This window comes from Grampus griseus (genome assembly GCF_964374135.1).
Source record: "Grampus griseus genome assembly, chromosome: 6".
NCBI lineage: Eukaryota > Metazoa > Chordata > Mammalia > Artiodactyla > Delphinidae > Grampus > Grampus griseus.
This window is the reverse complement of record NC_139000.1, coordinates 50,015,240-50,040,142: the sequence shown is the minus strand read 5'-3', so window position 1 is coordinate 50,040,142 and position 24,903 is coordinate 50,015,240. Positions and strand designations below refer to the sequence as shown.

Here is a 24,903-nt window from a genome sequence, read left to right as displayed (position 1 = left end):
TTGCTCCGCGGCATGTGGGATCTTCCCAGACCAGGGCTCAAACCTGTGTCCCCTGCATTAGCAGGCAGACTCTCAACCACTGCGCCACCAGGGAAGCCCGAGTTATGTCTTCTTTGACTCAACTGTATCCACTTGTGTGTGAATCTTCTTCGCCTTGGGCTTACTCCCTTGATAAATTGGTAGCCTAAGACGCACAGAACCAGGTTATGAGAAGAACCTGAATGCAGTGCCAAAAGATCTTGACTCACTCCCTCCCTCAGTTGTCACCAGCTGTGTGATCTGGGCAGAAACTTCTCGTTACCGAATTAAGTCATATGGACTGTGCCCAGGCCCTAGCTTGGCTAAGGCCCTCTGCCTCAGCTAGGAAACGTTCTTTTTCCATTCGGGTTCGTGTAGCCAAATAATGAAGCTGAGATCAATGCGGCACAAGCTTGATTCAATGGCCAAAAAATGGAGAAGCGAGAACTTAGTTCACAGATCAACTTCTCACCCACGTGGTGAAAAGGATTGTATTTTAAAGAGTAAAGACAAAGGGAGGAGGAGTGAGGCTAATGGTGGAGAGGCATGTGCGTTAGTCCACCTGGGAAGGGGCAGGGCTTTTCGAGGGAGGGGGGTGCCACTCTCTTTTTATCCTTTTTTGGTCCTTAATCTCCGGTCGTGGCCACCAGTAGGTGTATCATTGAATTTGCTAATGTAGTAAAATCAGTGTATAGTGAGACTCAGGGTCTGTCGGAGGTCAGATTTGGCGCCATCTTGGTCCCTGCTGGTTCCATCTGATGTTTTTGTCTGTCTCTCCCTATAACTTCCTTTCTTATCTCCAGACCCTGTGACTTAAAGATTTATGTTAACTCCTGCCAAAGGTGGGGAGTTGGCGGGTTTTGAGCAAGGACCTGGTGCAGCTCTGGCAACACTCTACGTGTCCTTATCGGCCAAAGGAGGGAACTAACACCTGCCCTCCCTACCTCACAAGGCTGCTTGGAGGATTGTGAGTGATCACGTATGGGAACACCCTTTAGTGCGCCTCAAGCTGTCTGTGGAGGCTTAACTGAATTGTTAGCTGAGGCCCAGAAAGATACCCCGATGGTCTGGACTGCAAAAGAGGAGACTGAGTATTTTCCTTACAAAGTACATCTCACGCTCATTCTGCACGCCCCTTCCACCTGCACAGAGTCTCGTGAAACGGGCAAGTGCTGATTCCGAGTTTGCTACTTTTGAAAGCTTTGCCGAGCCTGAGCAAACACTCTCCGTCACTCTCCATGTGCAGGCTCGACCTTGGGCATCAACACCACTCGGTGCGTGTCTACAGCAGCACATCTCCACGCCCCCATCCTCTGCTTCCCCGTATCCCCTAGCCTCGCACTGTATCTCCTCAAGTGTACTCAGCAGGACATCAGCCCCAAAGTGCTACTCCTCAGCCCAAAGCCTTGCAGCGTCTTCCCACCTCTCCCAGCGCACCATCCAAAGTCCTCAAGGCCCTATGCCTGTCTGGTCTCCCCCGCCTCTCTAACCTCCTGCCTTACTCTGTGCTTGCAAACGCTGTTCCGGTCACACTGGCCTCCTGGGCATTCCTCCCACAGACCAAGCACATTTCTGCCTCAGGACCTTACTGTTTCCATCTGGACACTTTTTCTCAGCTGTCCCGTGCTTGCTTCCTCCCTCCCTTCAGGTCTCAGCCCAAACATCTCTTTCTCAGATGAGCTTTCCTTGATCCCCTGTATAAAAGAGCAACCTCCTCCCCACCAACCATTGTGAGAGGATTTTTTTGTTTTTACATCGTAAATATCCCAGTTGTGGTACACGGTCTTTTTGCACTGAACAATACTCCTCCCCACACTGCCTTCACTTTTTTAAAAAAGTAGGTTATGGGCTTCCCTGGTGGCGCAGTGGTTGAGAGTCCGCCTGCCGATGCAGGGGACGCAGGTTCGTGCCCCGGTCCGGGAAGATCCCACGTGCCGCAGAGCGGCTGGGCCCATGAGCCATGGCCGCTGAGCCTGCGCTTCCGGAGTCTGTGCTCCGCAGCGGGAGAGGCCGCAGCGGTGAGAGGCGCGCATACCGCAAAAAAAAAACAAACAAAAAAAGTAGGTTATACTGCAAAATCCTTGCAGAAGAGTTGGCTCCCCTCCACAACCACGAAGATAGGGAATTAACTAGGAAAAAATACACGGTATTTTAAAATTTTTCATCCGGAAGTAGAAATCAGGAAAGCTGAAAGACCAGGTGAAATCTCATCTTCCTGAGCTGAGGGCTCATGCCACTTGCGCGTATCTTTACAAAAAACCAGATTTGCACCAACCGGGGGCCTGTGATACTCCTGCGTGGAATGTAAAACCACAAGGTAGTTAAATGGCAATGCTGGCGCCTGTTCCTTATCTGTTATCCCTTATTCCTTTGGTAGAAAAGTTATCTTATTCATTGTTTTGGTTGTTCCTCCTTGGTACTATCAGTTTCATTTCTAAGAATGTTGCTATTTATTTGGTTTTATTAGTGTCTAACTTTATTGGGTTTTTTAAATGTCTATTTGAAATTGAAAAGCAAAGCACTTCAGAAAAGGATCATGCTTCCTCAGAAACCATAGGGAAAAGCCACAGCATTTAACTGTTGCTTGTATTGAGAGCATTTGAGGACCGATTAGAAATATCATGGGCCTTTAGAACCGAAAGAGATAGCGGTGGTGGTTAGCTGGCTTGTGTGGTCAGCTGAGCAGTCTTCCTAGCACAGCGTTTGTTGTGATTCAGAAGCATTGGAGGACAGGAGAGGAGAGGGAAGTCGGGCTGTAGGAGGGTAACAAGACAGTAGAAACTTTTCTCACCAAGCTTGGAGAAAAACTGATCTAGTTTCATCTTATTTTATAGCTAATAACAATAAGCTGTGAAATATTTTGGGCATTTTCTTTATTTTACTGGCGTATAGTTGATTTACAATATTGTGTTAATTTCTGCTGTACAGCAAAGTGATTCGGTTATACATATATGCATTATTTTTTATATTCTTTACCATTATGGTTTATCATAGGCTATTGAATATAGCTCTCTGTGCTATACAGTAGGACCTTGTTGGTTATACATTCTCTATGTAATAGTTTGCATCTGCTAATCCCAAGCTCCCAACCCATGCCTACCCCACCCCCCTTCCCCCTTGGCAACCACAAGTCTGTTTTCTATGTCTGAGTCTGTTTCTGTTTGGTAGATTTTGTGCTTTTATTTTGTTTTTTTATTGAAGTATAGTTGACTTACAATATATTATTTTAGCTTCAGGTAATTTGATACTTTTATAGATTATACTCCATATATATTGATAGTTATAAATACTGGCTGTATTCTACATTACATACATCCTTGTAACTTGTTTATTTTATACTTAGTAGTGTGTAACTCTAAATTCCCTTCACCTATCTTGCCCCTCTCGCCACCCCTCTCCCCTCTGGAACCAACAATTTGTTCTCTGTATTTATGAGTCTGGTTTTGTTTTGTTTTATTCATTCCTTTATTTTTTTAGATTCCACATACAAGTGAAAACATATAATATTTGTCTTTCTCTGTATGATTTATGTCACTAAGCATAATACCCTCCGGGTCAGTCCATGTTGTTGGAAAATTACAAAATTCTCATTCTTTTTTATGGCTGAGTAATATTCCATTGTGTGTGTGTGTGTGTGTGTGTGTGTGTGTGTGTGTGTGTGTGTGTGTGACATCTTCTTTATCCATTCATCTATTGATGGGCATTTAGGTTGCTTCCATAACTTGGCTATTGAAAATGATGCTGTAATGAACATAGGGGTGTGTATCTTTTTGAATTAGTGTTTTCATTTTTTTCTGGATATATACCTAGGAGTGGAATTGCTGAATCATATGGTAATTCTATTTTTAATTTTTTGAGGAATCTTCATACTGTTTTCCATAGTGGCTGTACCAATTTACATTTCCACCAACAGTGTACTAGGGTTCCCTTTTCTCTACATCCTCATAACACTCATTATTTGTTGTCTTTTTGATAATAGCCATTCTGACAGGTGTGAGGTGATATCTCACTGTGGTTTTGATTTGCATTTTAGTGATGTTGAGCATCTTTTCATGTGCCTGTTGGCCATCTGTATGTCTTCTTTGGAAAAATGTTTGTTCAGGTCCTCTGCCTGTTTTTTAATCAGGCTGTTTATATATATAACGTTGAGTTATATGAGCTCTTTATACATTTTGGATATTGACCCATTATCAGACACATCATTTGCAAATATCTTCTCCCATTCAGTAGGCTGCCTTTTTGTAGCATAGGATTTTGAACAATAATTAGAATGGCCAATATGAGTGCTTACCATATGCAGGCACTATCCCAGTGCTCTTCTTACGCTAGCTCTTTCATTAAGGTGTGTGTTATATTTGTCTCCATTCATGCAGATAAGGAACCTGAGGCTTAACTGATCAGCTCTCAGAGCTAGTAAATGGCAGAGCCAAAATTCAAATCCAGCTCCTACCTACGCCCCCTATCACTGTAGTGTTAACCATGAAGCACCGTATCACTGTAGTTGTTACTGATTGATTGACGTGTCCATCTCATTGGAATCATGCTCCTCATGAAGGTGAGAGATGGATCCAAAAAAGAAGTGAGGGCTTCCCTGGTGGCGCAGTGGTTGAGAGTCCACCTGCCGAAGCAGGGGACGCGGGTTCGTGCCCCGGTCCGGGAAGATCCCACATGCTGCAGAGCGGCTGGGCCCGTGAGCCATGGCCACTAAGCCTGTGCGTCCGGAGCCTGTGCTCTGCAACAGGAGAGGCCACAACAGTGAGAAGCCCGCGTACCACAAAAAAAAAAAAAAAAAAAAGAGTACTTTTTATAAAATTCCACTTTCATCTTGGTTTCCTTTCTATTTTTTCAAGTTTTAGTGCCATAGTTCTTAAACTTTTTAATCTCTGAATCCCTTTACATTCTAAAAATTGAGGATCCCAAATAGCTTTTGTGTGTGGGGGTTATATCTATCAATATTTTATATTTTTAAAATGCGAAAATTTTAAAATACTCATTCATTTAAAATAGTAACTATTAAAATGTTACATAAATTTTTATGAAAATAACTTTTCCAGGACAAAAATAAGCTTAGTGAGAAGAGTGGCATTATTTTTCTTTTTTGCAGTCCCTATTGTCTGAAGAAGCTGGATTCTCATATCAGCTTCTACCTACATTGGTCTGGCATGCTCTGGCACACGACTGTATTCAACTGGGCACCCATGAAAGGGAATGAGAATGAAAGGGTAAATCACATCTTAGTATTAATAGGAAAATAGTTTGACCTCATGGACCCCCCGAAATGGTCCCCCACACCATTGTTCTAGTACTTTAACTTAGTCCTTTCAACTCTTGCAGAATCAAATAAGACAAGAATTAATTAGAAATAGGCACCAGGATACTATGCTTATCTCTGCCTCTCATTAATCACTGACCTTGAATTAATCAACCTTTTTGGTCCTCAGTTTTCTCATCTATGAAATGGATCATTAAGTCACCTCTTAAGACCCCTTCTAGGTCTGACTGGCCATGACTTATTCTAAATTACAAGGAGTTGTAGAAATAAGGTTTTTCCCAGAAGAGCTATAGCTGTTTCTTCAAATTTCACTGTTTCATCACATATTCTACCATCAACCGTCACAGTATTTAATTTTTGTGGCAATGCATCTAGAAAGTTCTGCACCATTAACTTGTAATTCCAGGGTGTGTTTTCATGCTGGGGATTTTTATTTAGCATGCTCTTCCAATCTTAAAGGATACAGCTCATTGCCTTCCCTTCAATATTTTCATTTGCCTCCACACTGTGAAAGAGTGGATGGCAAAGAAAAGCATCAGAAGGGAAAACCAATCTTGCCTACACCTTTGTCTCTCCTTCCTCTTGACCTGATTAGAATCCTCTTAATCGCAGCCATCCTTACTGCAAGGGCAGTTGAAGGCTTCTGTGGTGACATTATATTGGGTGTTATAACCAAACATAGATTTCTCTTGTAATGTTTCTTCTCCTTTAAGAACTGGTAGTTGTAACTAATCCCCTAGTGCTACTGTTTGCATACGAATGGACAATACTGTTTATATCACTGTAATATATGATTTAAACTCAAGTGATTTATGCATACCAGATAACATATGAAATTTCCTTATTGAAGATCCACCCGCATTATGTGCATTATGTGCATATAAATTAGGACAGCTATCCTGCTTTTTCTGATAATTTGACATGAAATTAAAAGGACAGATTACCTTAAAAGGCTGCTAATTGTTCCAGCACCCTTATTGAAGCATTTGGTTCAGGTTCCATGTTCCTAGTTATTGCTTGGAAAAGGCCTTTCACCTTCACGCTGTAGTTCCAGGCTATCTGATTCATTTTCAAATATTCAGATCATCGTGTTTTTGAAGATGATTTTATCCAATGACCAAAGCGGTGTTTCCATTGAGTTTTGAGTTGATGACACAGATTAGGGTATTTAAAAGACTACAGCAGAGAGAAGCAGGCTCTTGCTTTTAAATGGGCAATCATGCCATCTTCATAATAGGGCTAGATTCCACTTTTTGAATAGTCCGATATTCTAAGGCACTGATCACGACAGCTTATTTTTTCAGTTCCTCAGGCGACTCCTTTACCTGATGTAGAATGCAATTTGGTGTTAACGGAAAGAGGAACAAGCAACAAAGGCAGTGCAGCTGAAAAATGTCATGGGTGAGCGTGTCCTTTTTTTATGACTAGCTGAGAATGGATGGGTAAGTGGGAGATAATGGAATTGCTTTTTTAAATAATATAGACGTTTGAAAGAGGGCTGCCACAAAATGACAATTTTCTCACTTCTGTTATTTAGGTCTTGAGGTTATGCCCTTTTCTTTTTACACTTTTCCATATTAACAGCCTCTCAATAATATGTCCTTTCATCCCGATATGCGTTTCTTGCAAGGTGGCTGAAGTACAGAAATAGCTGTGGGCAAAGAAACAGCTAAGCCATTTTTTTAGCCGTGCCGGTATTGGAGATCAGTGCTCTGATGTGCAGTTGCTGGACAGTTTTGTTATTAAATGTGTCTTTACAGTGCTTAATAATACTCTTTCATCGTGGGATGAAGGGTGGCAGAGAAGTGAAAATGATTGTGAATTAACAGCTTACCAGACTATTACGTATGAAAAAAAGCCCGAAAAAGAGAAGAAAAACACTTTGAATTAGCTCACGGGGGTCCTAGGAAATTCAGTGGAACTTTTTGGCAAGAGAAACTGCCTTTCTGGACTTGACTCTGCTGGCATGGACATTAATGACTCGTATGTGAAGAATCGGGTCTCTTGAATCCCTCCTTGCATGAGCCAGCATTGGCTGCTGCCAAAGATGTTTATTTGAAACAGTGGCATTTCTATCGCTTCTCAGCAGAGAGCTACAGTCCCCACCAAACAAAGATGCTGCTCGAGTTTTTGGCAGATTTCAGTGAGACCAAAACAGGAAGAGAAGAAGCAAAGGCTGCCTTTGGGCTTGTAAGGCATTTCACCAGAATGCCATTTTCTTTCACCATATGACCACATCGTTGAGAAATGAAGAAATTTCAGAAATAACAAAATAGGGCCCTTTTTTTATCTCTAGGAAGGCTTGACCCTCTTAAGTCACTGACCAAATAATATTTCTAAGACATGTGGAAAAGCTGAAAAAATGGATCCAACTTCCTGCACCCCGTGGCGCCTAGAGGGATTCCTGTCCTGCAACAAGAGCGATGCCAGCTTCAAGTTAATGAGGCAACCCGCTGGGCCAGATTAGGAGGTCACTGTCGGATTTTTTTCTTTTTTTTTAACAAACAGTATTAAACTGCTGTTTAAGGATTAGCTTAGGGAATTGGAGTTATAAACACATACTGGCTTTTCAGTTATATTAGGCCCAGAGTTAACAATTAAATGACAGCATACAGGGCTATGGTAGATTCTTTTCTGTTTTGTCCTAGCTTTACAGTGAATCCTGGCCTCACAGGCCAGGTGATTTCCACCTTTCTCAAGGCCAGTTCTGCTCTCGCGCTTGGCTGGGTCTATTCATCCAGGCCCTCCTTGGGTGGCACCATTATTCTTCTTTCTTTACCTCCTAACACCAGCCTCTCTCTCCTTCCCCCGCTCCCTCCACACTTTGCTGCTTTTGTTTCTGATTTTGATTTCCATCTTCTCCATCGTCATAGGAAGCCAGTGTTTGTTTGTTTGCTAGGCTCCTGAGCCTTCAGAAAACACAAAAACAATTCACAAGGAACCAGATTAGGAACCAATGAGAACTTTAGGGAAAGCAAGTTTAAATCACACCTGTGGACCTTGTAGCCGGGCTGTCCTCCTTCATGCCCTTCGCTCTCCTGGGACCTGAAAAGGAATGGGAAAATTGGGTAGAAGGGAGGATGCATAAATACTGTCCAGTTAGTAAAGAATAAGGCCTCCCCAAGTGTGATGGATGGTATGAGGATGACTAGGGAGTGGAGATGAGGGCCTGGCTTCCCTTTGGTTTGTCTTTGCCTGTGCTCCTAGGGCTGCCGTGACAAAGTACCCCAGGCTGGGAGGCTTAAACAACAGAAATTTGTCTCCCAGTCTGGAGGCCAGAAATCTGAGGTCAAGGTGTTGGCGGGGTCCTGGTACCTGTGAAGGCTCTAGGAGATGATCCTTCCTTGCTTCTTCCAACCTCTGGTGGTCCTCAGCATTGTTTGACTTGCAACACTAATCCCTGCCCCAGTTCACACTGCCTACCTGTGACTTTGTGCCTCTGTGTATCCTTTCTTCTTGTGAGAACACCAGTCACTGGATTTAGGGCCCACCGTAATCCAGGATGAACTGATCTTAACTAATTACATCTGCAAAGACCATATTTCTGAATAAGATCACATTGCAAAGGTTCCAGGTGTACGTGAATTTTCAGGGGACACTATTCAACTACACCGCCTTACCGAGGACATGTGACTTGCCGAGGACATGTGAAAGGGCACACATGCTCTTTACCACGCTTGGCCCCGTTTTTTCATTCACTTCCGGTCTCCCTGGCTTAGTCACTGTGAGGTTGGGTAGATGTTTCCAAATTATTGTGGACTCCTCGCAAAAGGGTGTCAGGTAAACGAATGTATTAACTGATACAGTCACCTGTTGGGGACATACTGTGTATTAGAAATAAAATCCCTGAGGGTGGACCAGGGCAATGGTATTTTTAAAAGCTCCCCACACATACAGGGCTGAGACCCAGTCAGCCTGTTGACAGGGTCCTTCAGCTCTGAGCATCCTATAATTCTTCTGTGCTAGATGAAAGGGAAATCTGTATCACTTCCCTAAGGGCCCTCCTAAGATGGCTGGCCAGTTAGCTTTGCTTTACATCGGAGGAAAAATGAACTTGATTCTAAGGTGAACCTTAATCACATTCAAGTTTCTGAACTGGGCTTGGGACTGCGTTCCTGCAGCAGACCCTACTGCCACCTAGTGGTAGGAAGGTGCCTCTGACCAACCAGGATAAGGAGCTTTTGAGGTCCTTGAATTGAACGCTGCTATTAAGTGCGAGTGTGAGGCTCAGCGGGCTGTCTCCACTCCGTGTACTTTACGGTAGCCTCCCACTGCTGTGCACGCACGTTTGGCAGGGGCCCATCCTTCAAACGGCAGAGGCAGCTCCCTCAACCTTGCAAGTTGAACTAGAGGCTGCAATTACAATCAGGCACAGAAATGAAGGTGCTAATCTTCCCTAGGATCCCATCGTGCCCTTCTCATCCATTAAGGCCAGTTCCACTTGAGCCTCTTTGAAAAGGCCCTATGGCAGTTTGGGGATTCAACCCAGAAAATGCTTCTTTCTGCTGCTTAGGCAGCAACTTTAATGAAGTATCAAAAAATATGGAGTGAAAAAAACCTTTTCTTCACTTTCAATCTTTGACAGGTTGTCCCCTTACAGCCACTCCACCCCCCAGGTAACTGTAGCTTTGGTGGTAGCCCCCAGTGGAGGATAGGATTAAGTACAAAAAAATTCAAATATGGATCCTTATTTTTTTAAAAAAAACTTTCTAAATCCCAGTAATGGCTACTGTATTTGTTTCCTAGGGCTGCCATTACAAAATATCACAAACCGGGTGGCATAAACAACAGAAGTGTATTGTCTCACAGTTCTGGAAGCTAGAAGTCCGAGATCAAGGTGTTGGCAGGGTTGATTCCTTCTGAGGGCTGTAAGGGAAGCTTCCCTCCTTGGCTTGTTGATGGCCGTCTTCTCCCTGTGTCTTTCTTCTGTGTGTCTTGTCTCTGTGTCCAAATTTCCCCTTTTTATAAGCATACCAGTCCTATTGAATCAGAGCCTACCCTAAGGACCTTATTTTAACTTCCTTACTTCTGTAAAGACTGTATCTCCAAATAAGATCACATTCTGAAGTACTAGGGGTTAGAGCTTCAACATATGAATGCAGGGTGTCAGGGGCAGGCGGGTGGGTGGGGGAGGCACAATTCAATCCATGCCGGCTACCGTGTGTTTTTGTAAAGAAAAATGGTACCAAGAAAAGTGCTGAGAGGGGCGTCTTGGTAGGGGTGCAGCTTCTGGTTCCTACACTCTAGCCTGTGGCTGGGGGCCTCTGGCATCTCACCCTTTCCTTCTACGCAGGGAGAGAGAAGCCAGGCAGTGCTCCTTTTTGAATGAAACCAGTACCATATTCCTCTCCCTACACTACCCAGAGTGAATGTGGTTGCAGCCCCAGGGCTGCATGATATATTAGATAACAAGGTGACCGTTTGGATTTACAATTAGCAGAAGTCACTCTCATGCAGGGAAGTCCACTGTAGAATTGTCAGCCCACATAAATCACTGATTTCCTCCAGCTTTTCTTAGGTCTTTAGAAAACATTAATCAGGCAGGGAACTGTATTAAAATACTGCTGCTGCACTAACAGTTTTTAACTGAGAGGCCATAATCCTAAATACATCCCACGAGGCATCTGAAATCAGTGCCAGCTTTTTCTTGGGTCTGTTCTCCTCTTATCAGTAATCTATCTGCTGGTTGGTGTGGAACGCTTTGATAGGGCATTTGAAGGTTGGCAGGAGGCCTGGTACTCCATGTGCTGCCAACACCTCAGAATTCAACAAACATTCTACCAGATAGGCACAACATGGTAGTTTTCATCCAAATTGCACATACTCTTCAAGGTTGTTCCAAGTCCCACCTTCTGCCTCAAGGCTTCTTTTTTTTTTTTTTTTCCTGTACGCGGGCCTCTCACTGCTGTGGTCTCTCCCATTGCGGAGCACAGGCTCCGGACGCGCAGGCTCAGCGGCCATGGCTCACGGGCCCAGCCGCTCTGCGGCATGTGGGATCTTCCCGGACCGGGGCACGAACCCGTGTCTCCTGCATCGGCAGGCGGACTCTCAACCACTGCGCCACCAGGGAAGCCCCTCAAGGCTTCTTAATTAAGGCCCTGTAGTCTCTGGTTCTTGGGAAAGAATAATTTCACCACTGATTCTGAATCTAAATATTTTTTTAAGTGCAAAGGTAGGAAATTTAGACCTAAGTTTCCTTCCAGCTATAAAACCCCATAGCGGTGTGATTGGACTCCATATATATAGACTGTGTCCTGATTTCTGTAGCATTAGTGTTATGTATTTGTTCACCTCCTTAAAAAAAATGGTGCGCTTTTGGACACCAGCAACTGTTGTTCAAAGAGAAATCCCCTATTCCAATCTATTTCCAAGTGATTGTGCCTTGTGAAGTACCCCCAATATGAGGTAGATACGAATGTGATAAAAAGTAAATATAGAGCCTTATGTTAAAAAAAAAAAAAGGTTTCCAGAGAACATGGTGGCTGCTTGGTGTCTGAAGCATCTCTGGTGAGCCCAGAGATGGAGGGGACTCCAGACCCAAAGGGATGATTAGGGTGGGGCGTTGTGAAGCCTTTACATGTGTTTGTGGTGATGCTGTGAGTTTAGACTAAAATGAGGGGAGTGAGGCAGGATGAGCTGGTGCGCTCTCATGGCAACAGATAGAACACTGGCCAAAAGAACAATATGAACTAGAAAGGAAAACAGTGGGGCTGGGGAAAACGGGCTCAGTATAGGAAAAGGAAATAAGGGACTTGCCACCTACAATAGCCTGGAGAGAAATCAATATTTTCCTCAAGGGTATTTTGGCAAAGAATTTCAACTTGAATTCAAAATGAGGCTGCCCTTGGACACCAGAGAGGAAAAGATCCTGCTTCTGTGGGACCCTGGAGCTGAGCTCTGAGGCAGTTGTAGTTTAAAAAGAACATTGCCCCCGAGGGTCAGGAGCTCATGGAACAAGGATACCCCAGGGACTATTTAGCATGGTCATCTTAGCCAGTCTGACTGTCCTGAAGTTCTGCTTTGTTTCAGCTCTGCCCTTAAATCCCCTCACAGCACATTCCAGATATTATGAAATTCTATTGGCTAAATATGTCTTTTAAACAGTAGGTTGAGGGTATATATGTGTGTATATCTTTTAGGGAAAAGGTTGAAAAAAAGGGAGGGTTGGAAATGAGCCTAGAAATGAGACCTTGGAAGAGAAACTTCTCGTCTTTGATGCCCTCTGCACCTGGCTCTAAAAGTCAACTTAGACCCTCCAACTTAGCCCATCTTGAAGTGATCTATACTTTGGGGGTCCCCTGGGGCAATCTGGCTCCCAAAAAGTGCAGTCCACCCTCCCAGAGGGCTTTGTGGTTAGCAAACAAACTGCTTTTGCTTTGCTATGTTCCCTTATTTCTCTGGGTCTGTGTTTTAAATCATTTTATTGAAAAGGCTTTGAAGTCTTTGACCACATGTGTGCATTACTGTGTAGTTTCAATCACCGAATTAAGTACTTGAGTTTAAGTGGAAATAAAAATACAAGCCTCTCACACACCCACACACTTACTCACATATGTGGATAAACAATGCTAAGGATTAAGGCCACAGAAATACCTAAAACCTCTACTCCTTTCATGCCAACTGTTATCACACCTTTACCTTCAGGTCCCAGAATTTAAAATATATCATGCATTCTCAAAGCATCACATGCTTAGGAAGAGACACTGGTATCTGTGTGGATGTATGATCGCGTGCAGTCAGACTGGCTAAGGTGACCACACTAAAGAGTCCCTGGGGTATCCTTGTTCCATGAGCTCCTGACACTCAGGGGCAATGTTCTTTTAAAACACAGCAGTTGGGCTTCCCTGGTGGCACAGTGGTTGAGAGTCCACCTGCCGATGCAGGGGACACGGGTTCGTGCCCCGGTCCGGGAAGATCCCACATGCCACGGAGCGGCTGGGCCCGTGAGCCATGGCCGCTGAGCCTGCGCGTCCGGAGCTTGTGTTCCGCATTGGGAGAGGCCACAGCAGTGAGAGGCCCGCATACAGAAAAAAAAAAAAAACAGCAGTTATTAGGCATTGAGGGAACTTACCTCAACATAATAACAGCCATATATGGAAAACCCAGAGCCAACATCGTTCTCCATGGTGAAAAACTGAAACCATTTCCTCTAAGATCACAAACAAGACAAGGTTGTCCCCTCTCACCACTATTATTTCAACATAGGTTTGGAAGTTTTAACCACAGCAATCAGAGAAGAAATAAAAGGAATCCAAATCGGAAAAGAAGTAAAAGCTGTCACTGTTTGCAGATGACATCGTATTATACGTAGAGAATCCTAAAGATGCTACCAGAAAACTACTAGAGCTAATCAATGAATTTGGTAAAGTAGCAGGATACACAATTAATACACAGAAATCTCTTGCATTCCTATACACTAATGATGAAAAATCTGAAAGAGAAATTAAGGGAACACGCCCACTTAGCATTGCAACAAAAAGAATAAAATACCTAGGAATAAACCTACCTAGGGAGACAAAAGACCTGTATGCAGAAAACTATAAGACACTGCTGAAAGAAATTAAAGATGATACAAACAGATGGAGAGATATACCATGGTCTTGGATTGGAAGAATCAGCATTGTGAAAATGACTATACTACCCAAAGAAATCTACAGATTCAATGCAATCCCTATCAATCTACCACTGGCATTTTTCACAGAACTAGAACAAAAAATTTCACAATTTGTATGGAAACACAAAAGACCCCGAATAGCCAAAGCAATCTTGAAAACGAAAAATGGAGCTGGAGGAATCAGGCTCCCAGACTTCAGACTATACTACAAAGCTGCAGTAATCAAGACAGTATGGTACTGGCACAAAAACAGAAACATACATCAATGGAACAGGATAGAAAGCCCAGAGATAAACCCACACACCTATGGTCACCTTATTTTTGATAAAGGAGGCAAGAATATACAATGGAGAAAAGACAGCCTTTTCAATAGGTGCTGGGAAAACTGGGCGCCTACATGTAAAGAATGAAATTAGAACACTCCCTAACACCATACACAAAAATAAACTCAGAATGGATTTAAAGACCTAAGTGTAAGGCCAGACACTATAAAACTCTTAGAGGAAGACATAGGCAGAACACTCTATGACATAAATCACAGCAAGATCCTTTTAGACCCACCTCCTAGACAAATGGAAATAAAAACAAAAATAAACAAATGGGACCTAATGAAACTGAAAAGCTCTTGCACAGCAAAGGAAACCATAAACAAGACGAAAAGACAACCCTCAGAATGGGAGAAAATATTTGCCAATGAAGCAACTAACAAAGGATTAATCTCCAAAATTTACATGGAGCTCATGCAGCTCAATATCAAAATAACAACTCAATCCAAAAATGGACAGAAGACCTAAATAGACATTTCTCCGAAGAAGATATACTGATTGCCAACAAACACATGAAAAGATGCTCAACACCACTAATCATTAGAGAAATGCAAATCAAAACTACAATGAGGTACCACCTCACACCGGTCAGAATGGCTATCATCAAAAATTCTGCAAACAGTAAATGCTGGAGAGAGTGTGGAGAAAAGGGAACCCTCTTGCACTATTGGTGGGAATGTAAATTGATACAGCCACTATGGAGTACGCAGGTTCCTTAAAAAACTAAAAATAGAATTACCATACGACCCTGCAATCCCACTACTGGGCATATTCCCTGAGAAAACCATAATTCAAAAAGAGTCATGTACCACAATGTTCATTACAGCTCTATTTACAATAGCCAGGATATGGAAGAAACCTAAATGTCCATCAACAGATGAATGGATAAAGAAGATGTGGCACATATATAGAATGGAATATTACTCAGCCATAAAAAGAAATGAAATTGAGGTATTTGTAGTGAGGTGGATGGACCTAGGGTCTGTAATACAGAGTGAAGTAAGTCAGAAAGAGAAAAACAAATTCCGTATGCTAACATATATATATATATATATATATATATATATATATATATATATATATATATGGAATCTAAAAAAGAAAACAAATGATTCTGAAGAACCTAGGGGCAGGACAGAAATAAAGTCACATTGAAAATGGACTTGAGGACATGGGGAGGGGAAAGGGTAAGCTGGGACGAAGTGAGAGAGTAGCATGGACATATATACACTACCAAATGTAAAATAGATAGCTAGTGGGAAGCAGCCGCATAGCACAGGGAGGTCAGCTTGGTGCTTTGTGACCACCTAGAGGGGTGGGATAGGGAGGGTGGGAGGGAGACGCAAGAGGGAAGAGATATAGGGATATATGTATATTTATAGCCGATTCAATTTGTTATAAAGCAGAAACTAACACACCATTGTAAAGCAGTTATACTCCAATAAAGATGTTTGAATAAATAAATAAACGAACAAACACACACAGCAGTTCAGTTGGTGATAGAACTGAAATGTTCTGCCATCCCTTACCTGAGATATGGCTAGGTTCTCTCGCCAAAGCACCAGTTCCCATTTCTGTTTCTAAATCCATCAGGTCAGGAGAGGGTTGAGTCTCAGCACCTCAGAAGTTGCTGGCGTTCAGGGCACTAATACCTGAAGAACCCATCTTCATGTTGGGGAGGTGGAGGGGATTCTACATGCACCATATTTTGAAGAATAAACTCAAGCTATGAGTTTCCTCCCAGGGTAGACAGACAGCTGACACCTTGTCTCTTCACTGATGGCTAATATAGGACTTGTGGATTATAATTTGAAGAAAGGAAAATTATTGCACTCTTAATACCAAATAATGGATAATAAAATTGCCTTCTGGAGCCAGCTCACTGTGGCCAAGTTTACAAGCAGGGAGATGCTGTGCTTTCAAGTTCCACAGAAGACTTAAAGACCTGTCAGGAAAAAAAAAAAAAAGACCTGTCAGGCCACCTCATTTTATTAGGGTTATAAATGGACACTTTCGGGTAACCAAACATGTCCTCCCAGGATTACAACATGGATATAGAATTGGCAGTTCTCACCCAACTTTGACATTCTTGTACCCTAGGGGTGAGAGTGCTTAACAAAGTTTATAGAAACTTCTACAAGACCCTCAGTTTTCAAAAAACTTGATTCCAACGGGACAAGAAATAAGATGATGGAGTAGAGGACTTGAGCTCACCTTCTCTCACAAAAACACCAAAATCGCAACTAACTGCTGAACAACCATCAACAAAAAAAGACTTGAATCTAGCAAAAAAGATATTCTACACCCAAAGACAAAGAAGAAGCTACAGTGAGATGGTAGGAGGGGCACATTCACAATAAAATCAAATCCCATACTGGTGGGTGACCCACAAACTGGAAAATAATTATATCACAGAGGTTCTCTCACAGGAGTGAGAGTTCTGAGCCTCATGGCAGGCTTCCCAGACTGGGGTTCTGGCATTGGGAAGAGGAGCCCCCAGAGCATTTGGCTTTGAAGGCCAGCAGGGCTTAAGTGCAGGAGCTCCACAGGACTGGGAGAAACAGACTCCACTCTTGGAAGGCATGCAGAGGTTTCACATGAACTGGGACCCAGGGCAAAGCACTGACTCCATAAGAGCCTGGGCCAGACCCACCTGTGGGTCTTGGAGGGTCTCCTGGGGATGTGGGGGTCGGCTGTGCTCACTGCAGGGGCAAGGACAATCGTGGTGCATGCCCCAGGGAATACTCATTGGCTTGAGTTCTCCTGGAGGTCGCCATTTTGGCACTGAGACCTGGCCCCACCCAACAGCCTGCAGGCTCCAATGCCGGAATGCCTCAGACCAAACAACAAACAGGGTGGGAACACAGCCCCACCCATCAGCAGACAGGCTGCCTAAAGTCATCCTGAGCCAACAGCCACCTGTAAACACACCCCTTGATGTGACCCTGCCCATCAGAGGGACAAGACCCAGCTCCACCCACCAGTGGGCAGGCACCAGTCCCTCCCACCAAGAAGCCTGCACAAGCTTCTGGGCCAAATTCACACACCAGGGTGTAGACACCAGAACCAAGAAGAATTACAGTCCTGCAGCCTGAGGAACAGAGACCACAAACACAGAAATTTAGACAAAATGAGACAGCAGGGAAATATGTGCCAGACGAAGGAACAAGATAAAACCCCAGAAGAACAACTAAGTGAAGTGGAGATAGGCAATCTACCTGAAAAATAATTCAGAGTAATGATAGTAAAAAATGATTCAAGATCTCAGAAAAAGATTGGAGGCACAGACCAAGAGGATACAAGAAATGTTTAATAAAGAGCTAGAAGTTTAAAGAACAAAACAGATGAAAAATACAATAACTGAAATGAAAAATACACTAGAAGGAATCAATAGCAGAATAAATGAGGCAGAAGAATGAATAAGTGAGCTGGAAGACAGAATGGTGAAAATCACTGCTTCAAAACAGAACAAAGAAAAAAGAATGAAAAGAAATGAGGACAGTCTCAGAGGCCTCTGGGACAACATTAAATGCACCAACATTTCTCCTTCTGGGACTCCTATAATGCGAGAGAAAGAGGGCCTGAGAAAATATTTGAAGAGATAATAGCCAACAACTTCCCTAACATGGGAAAGGAAACAGCCACCCAAGTCCAGGAAGCACAGAGTCCCATATAGGATAAACCCAAGGAGGAACGTGCCAAGACGCATATTAATCAAACTGACAAAAAGACAATGAGAAAGCATTGAAACCAACAAGGTAAAAGCAACAAATAATATACGAGGCAATCCCCATAAGGTTATCAGCTGGTTTTTCAGCAGAAACTCTGCAGGTCAGAAGGGAATGGCATGATGTTTTTAGAGTGACAAAAAGGAAAAACGTTCAACCAAGAATACTCTACCCACCAAGGCTCTTGTTCAGATTTGACAGAGAAATCAAAAGCTTTACAAGCAAAGGTAAGAGAATTCAGCACCACCAAACCAGCTTTACAACAAATACTAAAGGAACTTCTCTAGATGGAAAAGAAAAGGCCATGACTAGAAACAAGAAAATTACAAATGAAAAAGCTCACCGGTAAAGGCAATCATATGGTAAAGGTAGGAAATCATCCACACACAAATATTATATAAAAATCAGCAATCATGAGAAGAGAAGGTACAAGTGTAGCATATTGGAAATGCACTTAAAAATAAGAGACCAGCAACTGAAAACAGTCTTGTGTGGCTGTGGCTGTGGCTGTGGCTGTGGGTGTGTGTGTGTATAGACTGCTATATCAAAACCTCATGGTAACCACAAACCGAAAATCAACAATAGATACACAAAAAAGAAAAAGGAATCTAAACACAGCACTAAAGTTAGACATCAAATTACAAGAGAGGAGAACGAAAGAGGAAGGGAAGAAAAAGACCTACAAAAACAAATCCAAAACAATTAACAAGATGGCAGTCAGAACACACATATTGATAATTACCTTAAAAGTAAATGGATTAAATGCTCCAACCAAAAGACATAGACTGGCTGAATGGATACAAAAACAAGATCCATATATATTCTGTCTACAAGAGACCCACCTCAGATCTAGGGACACATATAGACTGCAAGTGAGGGGATGGAAAAAGGTATTCCATGCACATGGAAATCAAAAGAAACCTAGAGTAGCAATACTCATATCAGACCAAAGAGACTTTAAAATAAAGCCTATTACAAGAAACAAAGAAGGACACTACAGAATGATCAAGAATCAATCCAAGAAGATATAACAATTGTAAATATATATGCACCCAACAAAGAAGCACCTCAATATATAAGGCAAATACTAACAGCCATAAAAGGAGAAATCAACAGTAACACAATAATAGTGGGGGACTTTAACACCCCACTTTCATCAATGGACAGATCAGCCAGACAGAAGATCAATAAGGAAACACAGGCCTTACACATTAAATCAGAGGGACTTAACCAATATTTATAGAACACTCGATCCAAACGCAGCAAAATACACATTCTTCTCAAGTGCACATGGAATGTTCTCCAGGATAAATCATATGCTGGGCCACAAAGCAAGTCTCAGTAAATTTAAGAAAATTGAAGTTGTATCAAGTATCTTTTCTGACCACAACACTATGAGATTAGAAATCAACTACAAGAAAAAAACTAAAAAACACAAACACATGGAGCTTAAACAATATGCTACTAAACAACCAGTGGATCACTGAGGAAATGAAAAAATACCTAGAGACAAATGAAAATGAAAGCATGACTATCCAAAACCTAAGGGATGCAGCAAAAGCAGTTCTAAGAGGGAAGTTTATAGCAATACAATCTTAGGAAACAAGAAAAATCACAAACAACCTATTCTTACACATAAAGCAACTAGAGAAAGAGGAAAAAACAAACCCAAAAGGCAGTAGAAGGAAAGATATAAAGATCAGAGCAGAAATAAATGAAACAGCAAAGATCAATGAAGCTAAAAGCTGGTTCCTTGAAAAGATAAACAAAGTTGACAAACCTTTAGCCAGACTCATCAAGAAAAAAAAGGGAGCAGACTCAAATCAATAAAATTAGAAATGAAAAAAGTTACAATTGACACCACAGAAACACAAAGGATAACAGACTACTACAAGCAACCATATGCTAATAAAATAGACAACCTAGAAGAAATGGACAAATTCTTAGAAAGGTACAATCTTCCAAGACAGAACCAGGAAGAAATAGAAAATATGAACAGTCCAATCACAAGTAATGAGATTGAAACTGTGATTTTAAAACTTCCAACGAACAAAAGTCCAGAAGCAGCTGGCTTCATGGGTGAATTCTATCAAACATTTAGAGGAGACTTAAACCTATCCTTCTGAAACTATTCCAAAAAACTGCAGAGGAAGGAACACTCCCAAACTCAGGCCAACATCACCCTGATACCAAAACCAGTCAAAGGATACAACAACAACAACAACAAAAGAAAATTACAGGCCAATATCACTGATGCACATAGACGCAAAAATCCTCAACAAAATACTAGCAAACCGAATCCAACAATACATTAAAAGGATCATACACCATGATCAAGTGGGGTTTATCCCAGGGATGCAAGGATTCTTCAATATATGCAGATCAATCAGTGTGATACACCACATTAACAAATTGAATAATAAAAATCATATGATCATCTAAATAGATGCAGAACAAGCTTTTGACAAAATTCAGTACTGGTTTCTGATTAAAAACTCTCCAGAAAGTGGGCATAAAGAGAACGTACCTCAACATAAGAAAAGCCATAGATGACAAACCCACAGCTAACATCATACTCAGTGGTGAAAAGCTGAAAGCATTTCCTCTAAGATCAGGAACAAGACAAGGATGTCCACTCTTGCCCCTTTTATTCAACAAAGTTTTGGAAGTCCTAGCCACAGTAATCAGAGAAGAAAAAGAAATAAAAGGAATCCAAATTGGAAAAGAAGTAAAACTGTCACTGTTTGCAGATGACAGGATAGTATACACAGATAATCCTAAAGATGCTACCAGAAAACTACTAGAGCTCATCAATGAATTCGGTAAAGTGGCAGGATACAAAATTAATACACAGAAATCTGTTGCATTTCTATACACTAGCAATGAAAGATCAAAAAGAGAAATTAAGGAAACAATCCCATTTACCTTAGCATCAAAAAGAATGAAATACCTAGGAATAAACCTACCTAAGGAGGCAGAAGACCTGTACTCTGAAAACTGTAAGATGCTGATGAAAGAAATTGAAGATGACACAAACAGCTGGAAAGATATACCATGTTTTTGGATTGGAAAAATCAATATTGTCAAAATGACTGTAATACCAAGGCAATCTACAGATTCAGTGCAATCCCTGTCAAATTGCCAATGGCATTTTTCACAGAACTAGAACAAAAAAATCTTAAAATTTGTATGGAGACACAAGAGACCTCGAATAGCCAAAGCAATCTTGAGAAAGAAATATGGAGCTGGAGGCATCAGGCTCCCTGACTTCAGACTTTACTACAAAGCTGTAGTCATCACAACAATATGGTACTGGCACAAAAACAGAAATATAGCTCAATAGAACAGGATAGAAAGTAACAGTGTGAACATGTTTTAGATTAATGAGAGTGAGCAGTCTCAACTATAAAACAACAAAAGGTACAACTCACAATAGGCTCAAATTACGAGATGTAATACTTTTAAACAGAATCCTCTTTGATATAGTTTCTTTCCTAATAATTTTCAGTCATTTCAAACTGTTTACTCAAGTATTTTCAGCCTCCAAATGAATGTGTTGGGCCACACAATCTCTGTGATCCCAACTGCAACCTTCTTAACTACTATTTTGGAGACACTACTATTGCCAGGCACTAAATGATATGTACAGAATTTGTGTATATCATGTATGTGTGTCTATTTGTACAGATACTATTTCCTCATAGAAAAGTTTATCACTTATAAAGTAGGGTTTATTACTCCCATTTAACAGATAAATAAGGTGCAAAGATGATTAACTAACTTGCATAATGTCCTGTAGCTGTAATAATTAGAGAGAATCAATAGATTTAAGCCATTGTGTCTGACTGACCATGGTACTGCTTCCCCGTATATATCTTGGTACAGCTGTCAGGGGTTGAATTAGCTGCCTCTGAGCTTAAGTGGCTACCATTTTAGGTCCAGTATTTGCTGGACATATTTTTTCCTCCCCAGCCACAGGGATAGTGTGTAAAAATGCACACAGCATTCATGAGTTCCAGACCATGTTCAAGTTGCTCTGATTGGCTTCAGGCCTGATATACCACAGCACATCCCCAAAGCCCTGTGCACTTGGAGGGCAGGAGTGTGTCTTAGCCAGCGCTGTTCCCTTCAGAGTCCCTAGCACTAAGCTGTGATGTGGTAAGCGCTTGATAGATCTTGGTGTAATTTACATGTTGCAGGTCCAGGGAAGCAGATGTTCCTCACTGCAAAAGAATCAATTCCAGACCTAATGCCCTCCCATTTCTACCTGCATGTTTTCCAGGCACAAGTCATTGGAAGAAAGAATGAACTTGTTCGCAATCATGAGGCGCCATTATAAATTGATGCGAAAACTTAGTCTTACATCTGCTTTCTTTTTTTCTCCCCCAGTAAGTGAAAATGGTGACCACCCTAAGCAGATGGATGAGGCAGGAACACGGTTGTGGGAGAGAAGTTTCTCCACTCCACAATTTCCCAAAGGAAACTGGGCTGAGCCCCACTACACACAGAGTCATCATCAACTGGACTTGGAGCCTGCGAGATGTCAGGGGAGCCTCGGCCGAGAGGCTGATCGGCAGATGTGATGTGAAAAATACCACACTCTTCTGTCATTTGCTGTTGCTTGCTGAACTGTGAAGAACTGCATGAACTCTATTTAAGCTGCTTTCTATACCATTGCCAATCACCTTTTTGGACTTGGAAGTGCTATTTTACTATTGACACTTGCATTGTTTCATTTTGCATGCATCCAGTGATTATCCATAAGCAACATATGTAATCTGCTTATATATTTTTAAAAAATCTATCCATGCAAAATGGTAACGTCTGAATTATGCTCTTTTTCAAAGTTATAATCAGCCCATGTCATTAAAAGTTTAAATTGGTTTCATATAAAGATCAGTGTAATAGGTCTGCATATACTTTATAGAAAATTAGCTTCTATAAAGATTTTTTCACTGTTTACTAGTGAAATGAGAAAAGCAAAGCTATTTATAAAAGGCCTTATGTCGTGTACATACATTGTCTTTGAAATATTTGTGATTTAGTTTATTGCTTGTAAAAGAGATTATATAATTTATTTAGTAAATACTATTGTAAACTATAGTTTTATTGAGAGAAATAAAATATTTTGTTCTCAATTGTGGTATTATATTAATTCAGGTGGTTTATGGTCTTTACATTTCTTTCTTTTGTTAATAAAAAAGAAGTAACTTAGATACCCTTCATTTTTACATATTCTGGAATCCTAAATAAACTGACTCTCGTGATTGATGAAAATGGAGAGAAAATTACCCGGGCCCTGAGAAAAGACTCAATAGCAGATTCTGCTCAACTTGTTCAAGAGACTTTCCCAAATGTCCTGGTGTGTTAGTCAGCTTTCACTATGTTATGTTGTGGTGACAAACAATCCCCAAATCTCTGGATTGGGATCCAGAGCAACCCGTCTAGGACATGCCACGTTTATGGCAGAAGAAAAAATGTGATAGTGGAACCATGGGAGCTCATAAAGCTTCTGCTTAAACATGGTTTACAGAACTCACAATCCACTGACCAAAGCAAATGACATTGACAAGTCTGTCGTCAAAGTGTTGGGAAGTGTACTTTTCACATAGGAATAGACTCAGCAGAGAGGGGCAATGAATATTTAAGCAGTTAATACATCTATAGTATCACATGAGTGTCCCAAGCAGCAGCAGGTTAAGAGATTGCATAATCATACACTGCAGAAAAAATCATTAGAAAACAAAAAGACATTCCAGATGAGTAAGATGCTCAGTGTAAAATACTTCAAGTTAAAGCAAGCTGGTTCTCATAAACAAACATAATATTAGCTTTTGTAAATACAGCTTGGAGCCATGGTGACTCAGTATAAGTATTAATTTCATCTGCAGAGTTGGTGCTGGGAATTTATCCTGGGTTGGGCTGTCAATGGGAAATTTTACTGAAGTGGATCGTGGAGGATTCTTCGCCTCTCTCTGCCTGGTATCCATATGTGCTAGCAGATGCCCGATCTTACTATAGGGGTTTACTTAGCTGCAGTCCTGCTCTTCCCCCTCCCATTTGTATCCATTTATCTAAGCAGGGGTCCTTAAGCCCAGGACCCATTGATTCTTAGGAGGGTCACAGATGGATATTAATAGGGCCATGAAATAATATACACAAGTTGGGTATGCCTTTGTGTATATGGGGGCTTTTTTCATGAAGAGAAAGACAATAATTTCCATCAAATTCACAGTGGCTTTGACCCAAGAACTGTTGAGAACCACTATTTTAAGGCTTAACTCAAATGCTATTTCAATGCCATGAAGCTGTCCATGATGCCCAATCCTGTCTCCCCACCGCGACCGTCACCCTTGACCAGTCTGCGGTCAACTCACCTGTCTCAGAAAACCTCAACACTTTGTACCTTCTTTTAAAAATTGAGGTATAATTTACATATAATAGAGTGCACAACTATTAATTGTATGGTGCAATGATGTTTTACATATATACACACACCCTTGTAAGCAGCACCTAGAACAAGAGATAGAGTATTTCCAGCTAACCTACAGGTTCTTTCATGCCCCCTCCCCATCAATACCTTTGGTAGGATTGATGCCTTCCCATCAATGCCCCAAAGGTAACCATTATTATTATTTCTATCATCATGGATTAGTTTTGCCAGTTCTTGAACTTCATATAGAGTAATAGAGTATGTCCTCTTTATCTAGCTTTTTGGTGTTATGTTGTTCAACACTGTATGAGAACCATTCATTTCATTGTATACAGTGAAAGCTCATTCTTTTTCATTGCTGAGTAGTATTCTGCCATATGATTATCCCACAATTTTCCACCCTATTGCTGACGGACATTTCGGTAGCTTCCAATTTGGGGCCATAAGCATGCGCACTGAAAGATAAATAATGAGTCCCTAGACCTCTTCCTCCACACAGTTCCTAGATGCAT

The 24,903-nt window shown here is 41.6% G+C and overlaps 1 protein-coding gene across 2 annotated transcripts in view; it reads left to right on the top strand.

The window, feature by feature from the left end:
• PIP5K1B (phosphatidylinositol-4-phosphate 5-kinase type 1 beta) overlaps positions 1-23,090 on the top strand; it is a 323,269-nt gene extending 300,179 nt beyond the window's left edge. For both annotated transcript variants that reach the window (XM_082656617.1, XM_082656616.1), the window contains one exon: positions 22,348-23,090. In XM_082656617.1, coding sequence (XP_082512743.1) covers positions 22,348-22,354 — 7 coding nt within the window. In that variant the 3' untranslated portion in view covers positions 22,355-23,090. The remainder of the gene's footprint in view (positions 1-22,347) is intronic.
• The last annotated feature ends 1,813 nt before the right edge of the window (positions 23,091-24,903 follow it).